The sequence below is a fragment of the Accipiter gentilis genome, chromosome 6 (assembly GCF_929443795.1).
Source record: "Accipiter gentilis chromosome 6, bAccGen1.1, whole genome shotgun sequence".
Taxonomy (NCBI): Eukaryota; Metazoa; Chordata; class Aves; order Accipitriformes; family Accipitridae; genus Astur; species Astur gentilis.
This window is the reverse complement of record NC_064885.1, coordinates 17,015,980-17,031,584: the sequence shown is the minus strand read 5'-3', so window position 1 is coordinate 17,031,584 and position 15,605 is coordinate 17,015,980. Positions and strand designations below refer to the sequence as shown.

Genomic DNA, 15,605 nt, shown 5'->3' with positions numbered 1-15,605 from the left:
AAAAACCCCAAGGAGAAATTCACTGAAAAATGTTACTGAAACTGAGTATCTGGCTTTTTACCATCAAAAATCATCACAGAAGTCAGTATGTTCCTGCAGATTTATTTTTTTTTCAAGTCACTTTGCTTTTCAGTAGAAAATGGATCTATTGCAACCAGCTCTACAGGGAATCTTCTATCAAAACCTGCTCCCTTGCAGTCCTGCTACAACTGTCTGCATTTAGACCAGGAGGCCAGGTCTAACAATCTGTGAAAGTTGGTTACTCCAGTACTGACTCCCTGCTCTCTGCAGGCTGCTTTGGGGATAGGCAGTCTAGACTGACTGAAGCCTTGCACAACACCCAGGACCTAGCAGAAATATCTACACCCTTCCCCATCATCCAAGAGACTGAGAATCTAGTCCAGCATTTGTGACCTTAAGCATCGTACTTTTCTTGTGGGTATAAAACTTGTCTTCTGGACCATCCTTAGCTCTCTTGATAATCAGTTTTCCCATTTCCACATCAACCTTGAGATGTATTTTTGAGAAAATTCCTAGGGAGTCAGCTTTCACCTATTGGAAAACAGAGAGATTTTTCATAAGCTATCTTCTACACTTCAGTCATGTGTATTACAAATGCAACATTTGCCTGAATTTATGGATGTGTATTGTCATTATACCAATCTCACTAGACATCTCTTAAGCATTTGCATGGTGCTAAACAACATCCGGGAATAGCTGTTATCTCTGTGGCAGCACAGCAAAGTTCCCAGGAACTGAGATACTGACATAAATCTGTATTACTGTCCTTCCACATTGTGAACAGCATTGTTAAAGAAGTACATTTACCTCAAAAGTTACAGGGGGGATAAGCGAGCGCCGGTGTGTTGAATCAGGACCTTCAATCAACAGTGTTTTCACCTGTAAAAGAATTTATGTGTACCAAACTGCATTTGGTGATTCTGTACTACATTGAGAGTAATGACGTCAGAGTGAAGAAATCTTACTTAGCAGAGGATTGCACTGATGATGAACAAGAAGCATAACTAGAGGCAAAAGATAACAAGAAGATAACATAAAACAGCTTTAAAACTCTACCTTTTCTTCAATGGAAGACAGCAAAGAAATCAGCTGGTTGAGTTTCAACACAATATTGACCGGACTAGCTTCACTGAGAATCTGATAACCGCAACATAGAAACAAGAAGAGAGAGATAGATGCATAATTACCAAACCCACAGATCATGGCCCAGAAGCGCAGCAGTCTCACCCCAGGAACACCTTGCACACAGAGCAAGGAGCAGCACTTGTGCCTTTGCCAATCCAATCCATAATGGGCAGCACAAGAGCACAGAGTTTGGCTGAACGTGCAGAGGTATGGAAGGATGGAAGGACGAATTTGCAAACCTTGTCCATAAGTTAGAGGCAGCTGGGCATGCAAGGGAGTCAGCTCGCTGCTGGGGGACAGGTTTGCATGACCCCGTCCAGAGCTCAATATACAGAAGTCCTGGACTTTTGATTTTCTGGGCTACTTGGCAGGGAGTGGAAGGTCATGGGACTTAAGTGGGCTGGGGAAAGGAAGGATTTGGCAGTGAAACACCCTGGAGTGAAGTTTATGGAAAGACAAATGTGTAGTCCTAGCCCACACAATGAGGGAGGATGGGGAGACAGAAGTCCTCAGGCACTTCGCTGCACTTTCCTCTGGGGCAGGAAGGGAGAGCAGGCAGAGGGGACTACGGGATAAATGAAACTGTGGGGATGTAACTCACTGTGTGCCCTCTGCACTGCAGCCAGAAAGAGGCTGGAGAGAATAGAAGTAGGAACTGATCACCTGAATCCCACCGGTCACTGCTGTGCAACCAGAACCCTTCCCTCCTTCCGTGTTGACAGCCACCCGCACTCTCTTCTCCTTTTCCCACCTTCTAGCCAACTTACTTGTGAGCGCTGATGGATACCAGGGTGCAGCTGCTGCTCAAACACTTTCTGGATGGATTCCAAAGATGGGAGAGTCCTAGAGGCTTCACTGGGAACAAAGACATGGTAGAGGTCTAAGGCTGCAGTCAGGTATCTGGGTAGGTTAGCACTTGGTCTCTTTGGACAAAGCGAGGCAGCAGAGACTACAGGCACACATTCACACCAGGCCTGTTCTCGCCATAGTGTCATGCTCTTGCACTCTGCTGCTTACTGCCCTCTGATTTGGTGTGATGGGTGATGAGGGCACTTCTCAGCTGCCTTAGTGACACTGCCAATGAAGGCAGCTTAAAGTTAGGCAGCTGACCTTGCTTTGCAGTGGCTGAAGCATGGGCTTACTGGCTGTTCCTCGGTTTTTGCTTTGGAGGTGGTAACTTCCTAAATCTCCCCAGAAAGATGTCCCAGTCTGTGCCAAACCTGAGGACACTGCATAAAACCAGCATCAACCCAACTATGCCAACTCAAAGATCAAAGTGCACTCAAAAATCTCAAACCTCAGCAAAGATTGGTGTCTATGAATGCCACCGCGGCAGGAGCAGCTCGGTTTTACACAGATCTTGTGCAGCTGCCAAGGCTGATGCAGGATTCTGGGGATGCTGCGTGAAGAGGAAACTAATTTTTAGATTTTTCAGCTCACATGACAAAGAGGGGCTAGGTGCAGAAATGGGGTGGAAAAGCCAGCCTTTAATCTCTTGAACGGGAACCATTTGCAGGTTAGAACAAGATTCCTTCAGCATTTCCCAATTAGATTCCACAGGATGCTAATTTGTCAAAACACTGTTGTATGAATTTGGCCCAGACGCCACGCTCCAATAATGACTAGACTTATCACGGAAAGAGCAGCTAGGGAGCGCAGGTCAAAAGGAAGGTGATAGTGGGGAGCAGCACTAGGATGCTTGCATTGTGCCTCGTCAACAGTGGATATTAATGATTTCCCTCACTTTCCTAAGTCTGAATGGACCAGATTTTACTCCCTGTTTGTTGGGGAAAGTGCTCCAAAGTGAAAATATGCCTGTCTGAAGATTAGATATTTGTCCAGGTGCTGAACCATGGATGATTAATTGCCTAAATTAAGCACTCGTGCTTGAAATTTCAGTCTGAAACAGTTGCCATGAGGCACACAGAAGTACAAGACACTTGTAGAAATCTGGATCTGCTGAACTTGGTCCTCCAACACCACTATTCAGCTTTGGATCACCCTGGACCAGTGTCACTGCAAATGGCTCTGGCCCCAGAGCCAAGACTCCCATTGATTTTTGCAGCCATGGAGTCAGGCCCAGGAGGCTGCAGGCAGTTGCAGGAGCATTGGGTGAAGTTCAGTTCAAAAAGAATGAGAGGATATTTATTGTGACCAAGAGTGTGGGACATGTAGGCCATCTCTTGAAAACACAGAGCAGCAGCTGCTTGAAGCAGTTCGGGAATGATTTCTCATGGGAACACTGCCCTCTGTTTACTGTACAGTGCAACATGTAGCATGTGCGTGAGGACGGGGGAAGAGCATCTGCAGGCATTCAAACTCAACAAAACCACAAAGTGGTTTAATTGCACTTATAACTCCTTTTGTTTAGTATAAAGGAAATATATGTAGTGATCTTCAGTGAAGTGTCCAGTGTCCACTTCAGTGAAGTGAAGCCTGTGTGTCCACACAAGATCGCACAAGTGCTGATATCACAAGTGCTTGAAAAGCTGCCTTAAAACCTCTGCGTGCAAAGTATCCAGTGAGGGAGAATAAACAGGAGCATGCAGAGCAGTGATTGATGACCAAATGATGGCTTCAGGTAGTAGCAGGCTGAATAGGCCACTATTAGTGTTTTTCACTTAAAGCTGGTAGGAAACTCTGAACAAAGTCCACTTACATGGGTAGTCCCCGCTCTTCACTGCACTGGCACCAAGCTCTCCATGAGTCAGCTTTCCCAGCCCTGGAGGATTCCCCTGACTAAGGAAACCCTTATATGCCAATTTGTTTTAGCACTGAATGCTTCACAAAAGTACCCATCAGCCTTACAAGTGTCTGTTTTGTTTCATTTTTATTATCTGAGCTGCCAGAGTGAACAGCCTCTCCCAAGAGTGGTTGCCCTATTGCCTCCCAGGCTCTGATAAGATGTGCCATGGCTGTCCTGACCCCCTTGGCCACAGCTAACCCTAGAAGGTAATGGCAGCTTCCAGCAGAGTTAAAAGCAGCTTTCACTGTCTCTAATGCACTGTGGGGTCTGATCCTTGCTGAATTAAACAGGGATCAGTGGTGAGGAGGGTGAAGGGAAGAAATCACAAACTCTGCACTCCTGGTCTGCTGTGGCCCAGCTGTGCTTGAGCTTCGTGGCCAGAAATGGGTCCTGCACCTGTCCATGGATAATACATGAACTGCAAAAGCACAGACTGTTCACAAACAGTTGGCCCAACTCCACAGCTCACTATAAGCTCTTTTCTTCTCCTAATCACTGAGCAGCTCCAGCATGCATCCCGTCTACCTTGCTAACATTGGCAGTCAGTGCTTATCCACAGCCCAGTATCAAAACACAGAAGCGAGTCAGCAAAAGGTCATTTGGATGCTCATTTTTCACAGTGACAGCAGTGTGTCTGACAGTAACCCTGAAAGATGGCACAGCTGGGCTCTGGGAGGTTGGAAGAAGCCAGAATACAGCATTGCAAAAACCTCAGATTCACAGCAAATCAGTGTGGCTCACAAACAGCTGGGGTCAGCTCAGCCACAGCTCTGCCTGCACGCTCTTAACCCTTGGCAGTGCCAGGAAATTCAAAGGAGCTTCAACTCCAGTGAAAGAGCTCAAGCTGTGCCAGTTAACATTTATGCTTGTTGCTTGTTTGTTTTTTTAACCTATTCTCAAATATTGTGAAAATAATGAAATTGAACATTATTAAGAAAAAGGACACAGCCACTGAGAAGCAGCCCAGGAATTACCCATACATTCAGTTGGAATCCCTGCGCAGCTGAAGAAAGAGGAGGAACATAAAAACTACTTTTAGGTAAGCTGCTGATTAAATCTGAGTTCAGAAGTCTGATAAGGGAAGTAAGCTAAAACCCCAGACAACCTTGGAGATTAAGACTGCAGAAAACTATGATACCCAAGCATCTGACTATTAGCCAGCTGAAGCTAAGCAAATGGTTTGGCTGGATAGTAGAGATTCATGGCACAATTCGAATAGAGGGGGAGAAGTTCCTCAGAGAGATCTGACTGGGACTGAAAACAGCCTGCAATTGTGGACCTGCACAAAAAAAATTGAGAAGGCAGCTCCATCTAACTGAAATGATGCAGGTATGGGGAGAAAATGCTGGGGAAGGGGGCGGGGGGGAAGAACTGCAAGAGGACGTACATTTCCATACAGCCACCAGAAGGACAGAGGGCAGGCAGCTTGCCCTTTGCTGTGCTCATGGTGGTGCAGTGTCCCTGTGCTCAGCAGGCTTCCACCAGCAGAACTCCTCACCCAGCTCTGTTCTAGGATGACACTTTGCAAAGTCCAGTCACCAAAAAAACCTACAGAAAATCTGGAAATGTAAAAGGTGTCCTGGCACTTGAGAGGATTGTAGACCTGTTTCATCTCCTTTCTTGCCATCCCGTGTACATTTATGAGGAGTAGGGTTGTAAAACCCAGATAAGGTGAAGTAGAATAAGAAATTGGAAATGGAAAAAGCTGGCCATCATCAGAACAGCAGTACTGGAGGTATTTTAGTAACACAAAACTCTCACTTGTGATTTCCTTAGGTTTTAGTTTCCACTGTTCAGGTTTATTCTTAGCTGGCCACCTGGGTCTCCCCCTCTGTGGATGTAGAGAAGCAAAACCCTCAAGCAGGACACAGAAGGAAAAGGGCAGCTTTGCACAACCTGTCCTCAGTCCTGCCAGGGGCTTGTCTGTGGGCAGCTGGCTTCTGGCCAAAGGACCAGAGCTGCATATTCCTCCCCCTTTGCCTGGTAAAACATGCACAGTGCCCACTGCTTCAGAGGAGTAATTGTGGTCCCAAGCAGCTGAGCACCTCACTCACTCCCTGCCTTCCATGACAAGCAAATCAACAGTATCCACCCCTCATTTTAGCCCTTTCTTCAGCCTTGGTGAGCTCTAGGAGAACAAGATCAGGCCAGTAGCACTACCAGCCTCACTTCTAAATGCACTGGAGAGAAGGATATTGTGAGCCACAGATACAAGTGTGGATGTGCCCTCTGCCAGAGTGCTCTAAGATTTCTGTGGAAGTGTGGATTAATCTCCTTGTTTGCTTACAAGCAGCAACGGGGGGAAATCACATCCTTCCACCAGAGAAAGAGGGAGGTCTGCAAGGTTTTAGTTCCCTGCTGGAGTTTTCCTATCTGGGACCTGGAAGGTCTATAAATAAGAAAGGTAAAATTTGTAGAGTCTAGACTTGTTTCTCCTTTCATTTGAGCTGGACTTCACTGACATCAGCGGAATCACTCCAGGTTCACAGTGCATTAGTGGGAAGGAAAACCAGTGTTTAAAACATAGCTATACACCAATATGTGCTTGTTTCCATAAACGACTTGTGCTTGACAATTCTGTGGGTGTCATTTATGCATTACCAAATTATGCAGTTAATCAGTTAGTGCACTTTTTTGTTTTGTTTCTTTCTAAACAAAGCATAAAAAATAATACTCTACTGACTGAAACCGCCTACAGGGAAACTTCACTGTCAGAGCTATGTCTTTTTATATAGATTTCACATCTTTGGACCAGAATCACAGGTTGTGAGATCTAAATACATTGGGTTTGAGGGTAAGCCAATTTCCTATACCAGACATACAGGTTCTGAATCCATGCATGTGGAACATACGTTAGACTATAGCGTGACGGCATTATACTCTGAACTCTGAAAACCAGCCTCTAGTTACCTGAACAGTCCTTTGCAAAGAAGTGTAAGTAGTTTCTTCAATTGAGGAAGACTGCCTGAGCCAGTCTGCACCATCTCAAAGTCACTGATGATGTGAACTCGCAGGTAATCCTGGATGAGTTTAAGATGCTCGTCGGAGACACTGTGAAAAAACCAGACAGGTCAAAAGCCAGCTCTTCTCTCTGCTCCCAAATATCAGACAGCTTTATTATTTTTCCAAAACTTCTACTGCCAGCACAGAGAGATGGGGGACAGTTTGCCTTGGATTTCAGTGTAAATATGCAGTTCTCAGAATTGGACCATAGATAACACACACACTGTTGACACCTTCTCCTCTTCCTTATTCCCCACCCTAAATCCCCTCCTCCATGACTGCTGAACCACCATGCCAGGGAAAGTCTTGTGATGCCTGGCTTTGCCGAAGTCATGGTGGGATCATTAGCCTTGGCAGGTAAAGCCAGGCTGCTGTGAGATCGTTAACAGTCAGCAGCTCAGGGGCTCTGGGGACACGAAGACTCCTTTTCACTTCACCAAGTCCCAGTTTGATGGTTTTACACCAAACAATCCAAAACAGTTTTAGGGGGGCTGAGACCACAGAGCTGTACAAGATGCTCCCCTCCTCCTTGTCTCTGTGGTGCCCGGACTCCAGCACCACAAGGAAGGATGAACTGGGCTGTCTTGTGCCCTGACAAATGCAGAAAGTCCCAGCTGGCTGCTTATCAGATGAAACAGTGCAGGCAGATGAACAAAACCGGGTTTCTCCCAGGCAGCCAGCTGCTACCAGGCCACCACAACAGGACTTGTGCTGCCATGCATGACCACTGTTTGCTCACAGCCTCCCACTGCCCTGCCAACAGGCATGCCTTCTGATTTTATTATTTTATTTTATTTTTAAACTTTGCAGATCTGGTCATTAAATGCCATGCGACTTCCTCTAAGGCTTCAGTGCATGTCCAGGGAGCACATGGGACAATGTGAGTCAGACCTGTAGCTGGAGTAAATCAGTAAGTATGAGCATCTGGAAATCCACACACAAGTTTATTCTTTCTGAGGACTGGCTGGTGCTTTCTGATACAATCTGTAGTTTAGGTACATGGCTAATACACCAATACACCAAGTTCTCTCAGATATTACCATCCCTTATACTAGAAAACTATATCTCAGTGAAGAAAGTCTATTGGTGATCTTAATACTTCAGAAAAGTATTTTTTTCTAGATGACAGCTGGACTGTCAAGAGTAGCAAACACACTGTAAATCTGATTCTGTTCTTCATTTGGTAGTGTAAATGAGGAGTAGTTTTGCTGAATCAAATAGGTCCTCAGCTGTCCCAGAAAGGCCCAGAAGCCACAGAGCTGGGCTGAAGGCTGATTCTGCAGCCCTGTGACTTCCCATCCTCACCTGCTTGTGTCCTGGTACTGCAGTCGCTGGAGTAGTGTCTCAGAAAGGGACAGTTTATTAACATCTGCCACCCTGGAGTTTTCAGGGAGAGAAGATACCTCCTTTGTCTCGCTGCTCGGCAATGCCATCAGGATGTTGCGTGGGGGCAGGATAGGAGGCGTGGGTACCAGGTCTGGCAAGGAGGAAGGGAAAGGCACAGTCATCACAGCATGGCAATTTGACCTCCTCCCCTTCACCCACAGGCAGGGCAGAATCTGCATCACAGTGGCAGTCACTGCAGAAACCATCCCTTCTGAAGGGCCTCTGCTTTCAGAGCTGGAAAGCTCAGTGCTCAATACTGGCCCAGCCCTGTTCTCAGGGATGTCAGGGGTGTGAGACCAGCAGGCTGAGCAGCCAGGCTCAGACCTTGTGTGCCGGCAGCGTATGCCTCTGCCCAGCAGTGTAATCTCATCCAAGTCAGTTTGACCGTTCCATCTGCACAGCAGCTATGAAGGTTAATTAGTTACCTTGAATATAACACTTAGAGCATAGCTGTACCTCAGCCATATCATTACCATTATCATGGAGATCTCCTACTGGGGCAGAATGGATGGAGGGGCATGATGGAAAGAGCACCAGAAGCTGCTAATGGAAAGAAGTGAACAGCTAAAGTAAGCAAACACAGATGGAGAAAATAGACCCCATAATCCAATACAGAGGGTCTGAGTACCCTGCCTTGCCTTGTGGCCATCAAGTTGGAAGCATAAAGGGTTCTCCTGCTCTGTCATCCTGCTGCTCAGCATACCTCCCTCTCCTGGGAGAAGAGTGGGTTCATCTCTGTTTATCCCAGTCATGGTTGCCTTTCTTTTCATACCAATTGCTCTAACACTTTTTTATATGTAACCAGTTGAGTTGTGAGGTTTTGTTTGATTATTTCCTAATGGTGGAACTTTCATTACAAAAAGATACCCAAAGCTGATCCATTGCTCCTGGGCAGAAACTGTGATACATAGAGCCACCACAGCACTGAGCAATGGCACAGCTGGGTGGTGCATCTTCAGGGTATCTGGGTGCTCATCTTCCACCTCTGCAATTCTACATGTGAGATGGCCAGACATCTATAGGCCCTACATGGCTCCGGCACGATGGCACCAGAGTGCCTTAACAAAATTAAATTCTGTATGTGAACAGCCCAGCCCTAGTGCTAATATCTCTTCAGCTAAAGGCTCTTAGTCTTGGCTAGAACATCATTCTGGGCTGCTCACCTCTCTGTGTATTACTTTTGCTGTAGTTCCCTTCCCTGCCCTGAGAGCTAGAGACTCAGTGCAGCTGGCCAAAACCCAGGAACATCTTTCCTGAGCAGCTTTGCAAAATTTTGTTCTGTTTCTTCATAAGAATGGCATACCAAAATCTTCCAGCTCCTACTGGACATCCATTGGATTGCATAAATGTACACAGGCACATCAATCTGCTTTAGTGCACATGCCTGTTTGTCTGTCACAGGGACTACGTCCTTCAAACAAGTTTTATTGTAGTGCTCATCATTTCTGGACAGACGTCAGAAAGGACAGGAAGGATGGCTCTGTGGGAATGGCCTTCCCCTGGGATTCAGGAGAACAATGATAGATCCAAGGGATGATCAAGGAAAAAGCCAAGGAACGATCCAAGAATGGTGAGTGTCAGGAACCCACAGTGACATTTCATATAAAATAGTTGGGATGATGCCAGTCACACTTCATCATACATCTGCCTCTACCCATAGAGTTAGACTGTCTGCCACTGCAGGATCTGTGCCCTCTGGTTATGACTGTTAGAAATGTCCTCTAGATCAGAGCAGAAAAGGGGGCCTGAGTTTCAGATGACCCAAGACCCACAGCAGCTGCAGGTGTGTGGCACTGCAGAGAGACATGCTCCAAGTCTCTAGGGGAGCATCTCTGCTGCTGAGACAGTGGCCCTACAGATGCAGTGCAGGGAGGGGGTGCAGAGACATGTGAGAAGGCTGGATGTAAATCAGCTTGAATCCAGATGAAGAACAACAGAGTAGTCAGCCCTACACCTGATACAATATACTTCTGCAGAGACTCTTAATGTGTTCCCTCAGGTGAGCTAAAATTGTGTTCCAGATGCAGTACCACCCCAGAGCCGTGATGACTCACTGCCTCAAGCTCTTGTCAGCTCAGATCTCTCTATGCCCTACTCCATTTTACTGCATGACATGCTCTAATCCCCCTGCCTGCACTGCATATCTCCAGTCCAGAGTAAGTGTCAAGGGTCTGCATCACCAAGTCACATCATGGGTTTCTTACCAGCATCCTCCTCCAGTTCATCTGCAGCCTCCTCTTCCTCCCGCGGCACTGGATATTTGAGGTGCCATACCAGACCCATGTTCTCCTTCTTGTAATATTCTATCAGTTCCTCCAAGTTCTCGAAATACTTCACAGGAACACCCTCTGATGCCTGAAACAATAACACAGAGGCTGTCATGGTCTGGGATTTCCTACCACAGAAACACTGCTCCTCACAGAAGGAAAAACAAAGTCATAGAGAAACCCACTACTGCTGTCCAGAAAAAGCCAGCCCAGCTCTCACTGCCCATCTGACCACAGGCTCTGTGCAGTACGACTCCTGCTGCACAAACAGAAACAGATATGCACACACGTTCCAGCCAGTGTCAGCAAAAATGGGAACCTCAAAGATTCACTGAAGCCAAACAGAAGAGCTCTCTCATTTGAATCAGTGTGCTTGGCTTCAAAGCAAAGAAAGACTTTAAAAACAAAGAATTCTGCCAGATTAATTTTTGTATTCCCTCTTTTACTGAGCACAGAAGCCCTGGACTACATCATATTTTGTGGCATCCACGCAGAATTTTTCTGTGAAATTGCAAGATAAACATGTCTAAATCTAGATGTTAGCATCCCTTCCAGGATTCAAAGGGAGGACACAGCTCAGGAGGCTCAGCACACAGCTAGGACTGTGAACGCATCAGGCATGACACTGAGCTTGCCAGCTGAATTTTAACTGTGACTAAACCTGTTTCTAGCACAGCCCTGGCCACTCATCTCAGGAAATAGATTCTTGCAGAGGGCAAATACAGGCTTAAGGTTTTAGAGGTCTTCAGAGGCAAAGCTTTAGAGCAATTACATCTACGCATTGGCGCAAATAGTAAATCTGTTGGATTCACCAGGCAGGAACAGCTGCCATCCCTGCAGCTCTGCCCCATTACTTCAACCAATGGCCCTACTAAAGACAGAAAAATGATTTGTCATGGCTCAGCACAGACATCCTGACCAGAAGAAAGAGCTCGGCATTTCCTCCACCACTGCAATTAAGTACCATCCAAACCCATGGCAACAGCAACATGTAACTAAAGCTCTGATCACTCTTCCTGGGGCATGCTCTTCCGGGCAAGGTGCTCTCTTTCTCGATGAAAGGCTTTCCCAGAGAAACCAACCCAGGAAAGCCCCATCTACACATGCGGCAGAACATCAAGCAGCAGGGGCAGAATAGTGCAGAGTAGATGTTTTCCAGCCCCACAAGACTGTTGTTCTTGACTTTAAAGAGCAACACTGGGAACAGTTCACATCTGGGGATACAGCAGCAGTGGGTAATCAAAAGGAAGATCTGATCTCCCTAATGGCAGGCTTGACTTGCGCTATTTTACATGCATAAAGCTAGATTTTGCACAGGAAACACAGTTAGTTAATAACAAATTAAAGCTTTGCCTCCAATTTGAAGTAACTTGTTACGCAGCCACACTTTAAACATTCTGTCTCTGACTAACAGGCAGGACATTTTAATTTCTTTTTGGATTGCAATTATTGGCTGTAAAAATTAATACACACACAATTTTGATATAAGTTTGAACAAGCTTATTTACCTGCCATTCGTGTTTGCCTAGTTTCTTACTATCTGTGAACTTTTTTGTTTAAAAGGCATATATAGCAAACCCAAGAGATTAAACAGGAGAAATGCTGCCATAAACCACAGTGAGCAGAGCACAGAAAAACATCTTCAATGAGTCCTAGCAGCAACAAGGTTTCTTCTTAATTTTTCCAAAGAATTAAAATCTCAGGCCAGAAATTAGGACAGCACTTTCAATACTGAACCACATTTGAAGCCTTCAGTGCCCTCAGGCCTGACATCAAAAATACGTTTCATTTTTAACTACACCTGCATGTCCTTAAAGGCACAGCAAGACACATTTTCATAACAAACATGTATGATGTTTCTGAGAGCTCTGCCTGTACAGCTTCCTTTTCTGTCTCCCAGGTGTTCCTGCATTTATCAAGATTTATTATTCTGGAACACTGGAAAACGTCGCATTCAGCATGAAAGTAGCGCTTGGGCAAACACTGGATTATGTTTTTGTGAAGCCAGACGTGCTGAAACAAATCACTGGTTAAAACTTCTCAGGACTGTAACAGTGTAGGCCAGATCCTGCTCTGCTAGAGCAGCACAAACTCAGCTTTATCAGAATGACTTCTGATTTACATCAATTAATGCAAATGTGTCTTGGTCCTCCCAGACTCTTCTGCTTCTTGATGTCAACTGTGAAGGCTGGGAATTAGGGAAAAACATCAAGAAAAAAAGCATTCGGCTCTAATCCATCATATGAAAGGATCCTGAAGGCATGGTGCTGCACTGGGACAGACCTGGAATAGTTCAGCTAGTTGCTCCCATGTTTCTCTGTTCATGTTCCCTGCAGTACCTTCCTCTGCTCCGAAATCCCTGGTTTTGTGATTATTTACGCAGCTGTGATCAGCAGTCCACCCTGGCAGCCCAGAGTACACTGTTAACAGCACTGACTGCAGGATGGCAGCATGCTCAGCCTTCATACCCTGCCCATGGCAGCGTTCATCCTCTGGATTTAATGTGCCTGGACTGCTTTCTGCCCACCACCTGGGCTGGAGCTCATGAGAGACGAAGCTTGCTGTGATGGTTTGCTTTGCCCTAAGCTACCCCAAAGGGCACCTGGAAAAAGGCATCAGCCCCATCAGAGTGCACATTCAGACCCTAAAACACATCGAGGGTAAGCAGGATGGCTGGGGTTTGCCATCTGCATCTTTGCAGGAGGAAAGCGTTGACATCAGTGCTCTCTCCCACCACTTGAATTACTGCAGCCTACCCTGCTCCTCCTCTTTCCAAAGTTGTCTTCACACTCCTACTTCACTTTCCAAAGACCTCGCTTGTCTGCCCGCTTCCTCAGAACCTCCTGACTGATGACTGTCCCTGCAGCCCCCCATCCTACCCCCATACAGCCTCCCTCCCACCCCACTGCCCAATCTTCTCAGCCTTGTTTTGCCTCTCAGCTCCTGCTCTCCCCGGGCGCCTGCAAGAAGACAGATTGCCCTTCAAAGCTCTTTTCAGGCCAAATGGAGCCTTGATGTAAGTGGGAGGAAAGGCTGAATTAGCACTTTTTGCTGCCAAGGATAGTTCAGTCTCCGAAACTGTGCTGGTCTCTGTGGTAACCAGAAGAAGAAGCATTTTGTAACAGGCCTCCTTCCTCTAACTCATTGCACTGCATTTCAAGAGTGGACTGAAGCCTGCAGTCCAGCTCAAATTCCACAGAGTGGCCATAAGCCACATGCAGGCTAGCTGGATGCATGCGCAGAGGGGCCCCACCATTATGCACACCTTCTACCCAGCCCACCACCTCCAGCCACCTTTCCTGATGAACTCCACCATCTCCTCTCTCAAGGACAACCAGTATTTGTGGCCATGTTGAGGAGCTGGGCTTTGCATGCATTCAAATCCAGCTGCTCACTCCCAAAGAGAGGCAGTCTCCACCCCAGTGGTACCAGCTCCTCTGACAGCCCACCTTCCCCCCAAGTCCATTCAGGACAAAAAGGACCAAATCCCCATGGCACACAGTAAAATTAAAGGATAGCACTTTCATATTTGCTGACAAAATTCAGCAGGGAACTGAACATGTGTCCCAAGCAGCGGCACAGAGACAGTGAGAGCTACAATAAGGAAATGGGGAACCAGTGAGGCTGGGAGTTCTGACCAGTCGCGGCCAAGCACAGAGAGAAGAATGGGGGAGCCTCAAACCTGCTCAGCACCCGCTCACGGTGGGGGAGCTCAAAGGCCCTCCCCCACACCACAAAAGCCACAGCAGCGGCACCACCTCACTACACATCAGCTTTGCCATCAAGAGAGTGAAAGCAAAGATCGCTGGATTATTCTCACTCGTTTTCTTTTGTATTATAATTATTATTTGCAAGGACCTTAACAGAGGAAGCATGCGGGAAGGGCTGTGCCCCTTCAGCACAACACAATGCCCAACAAACCTCTCTGCCTGCACTATGAAATGAGCTCCTCTTGGTTCAAGGCACCCCCCAAATTTGCCAACTCCCCCCAAGAGAGCAGGGCACGCTGCTTTGCGCTGCCTACCTCTGCACAGAGGAACAGCAAAACTATATGTTGTTTGAATTGGGAAAGAGAACAGTAAAAGCAAGACCTCGCTGCACTTGCTTCTCCCCTTGGGGAAAGGATGAGAACAAAACCTGCTTGACAGGCTTTAGTCACGTTGTTCGATGCACAACTGCAAGGTGCTCGGATACCACCAGCAATGAGTGCCTTGTGAGTCCCTCCAAATCCAAAAGCCCTTAAGTTTGCTACCAGCTGCAGCGCAATAGGACCATCCCCCAGGCAGCAGTGTGTTCCCAGCCCAGCACTGGCCAGGACTGCAGGGATAAATGCCCACGTAGCATCAGTTTAACACAGAAAACCCTGGTTCAGTAATGTTGCAGCTAGCGCTCAGGTTACTAGATGACCTACCTAAAGGCTGGTCAAACAATGAAAAAGGAAAGCAGCACAGGTAGCTGGGACATATGCTTTCTTCACACTTGAACTTGTGGCAATGGTTTATAAGTTGGGAAGGAAAAGCAGCGGTGGATAATAAAATACCGGCATTGAGTGGGCCCACATCTGGTTGTAGAGCGCATTAGCAAAAACTGGACTAATGGTGCACTCTAGGACGTTTATTCAGAGACAACCGCACTGGATGACAGGAACCAGGCAAAATGGAGCCTAAACTTTATGCAAACTTGCTCTGGTGTTTAAGACAGGGAGCAAATGCAGAACAGGGCACTGCAAACAAAACTGAGCAGGACAGGGCAGTGCAGAGCAAGCTGGAGCCACCCGAGCAGAGCACAACAATGAAACCCAGTTCCCGCCTCTTCCCAACCCCGCCACCCTCCCCACTCCCCCCCCATTTAGTAAGTAACTATTTCCTCGGGGTTATCACAGGATAGATCTTGTTTTAATGCAAAGTGAATTGTTTCAAGTCATTAGAAACGTGAATGGCAAGTGTCATCTCCACGGCAACACACCACACACCCAGAAACGTGGTCACACAGCTCACAGGACACAGGAGCAAGAGGTGTGGAGGGCAGGCTCTCCTTCCACGGGCGACTCCTCCAGC

At 46.9% G+C, this 15,605-nt stretch overlaps 1 protein-coding gene across 5 annotated transcripts in view; it reads right to left on the bottom strand.

Annotated features, from left to right (window-relative positions):
* INPP5D (inositol polyphosphate-5-phosphatase D) overlaps nt 1–15,605 on the bottom strand; it is a 55,443-nt gene that overhangs the window by 18,257 nt on the left and 21,581 nt on the right. For all 5 annotated transcript variants that reach the window (XM_049803513.1, XM_049803510.1, XM_049803511.1 and 2 more), the window contains exons 3-9: nt 10,486–10,636; nt 8,201–8,372; nt 6,803–6,943; nt 1,914–2,001; nt 1,078–1,158; nt 829–900; nt 429–552 (exon numbers count right to left, since the gene is read on the bottom strand). In XM_049803513.1, the coding sequence (XP_049659470.1) occupies nt 429–552; nt 829–900; nt 1,078–1,158; nt 1,914–2,001; nt 6,803–6,943; nt 8,201–8,372; nt 10,486–10,636 (829 nt within the window). The remainder of the gene's footprint in view (nt 1–428; nt 553–828; nt 901–1,077; nt 1,159–1,913; nt 2,002–6,802; nt 6,944–8,200; nt 8,373–10,485; nt 10,637–15,605) is intronic.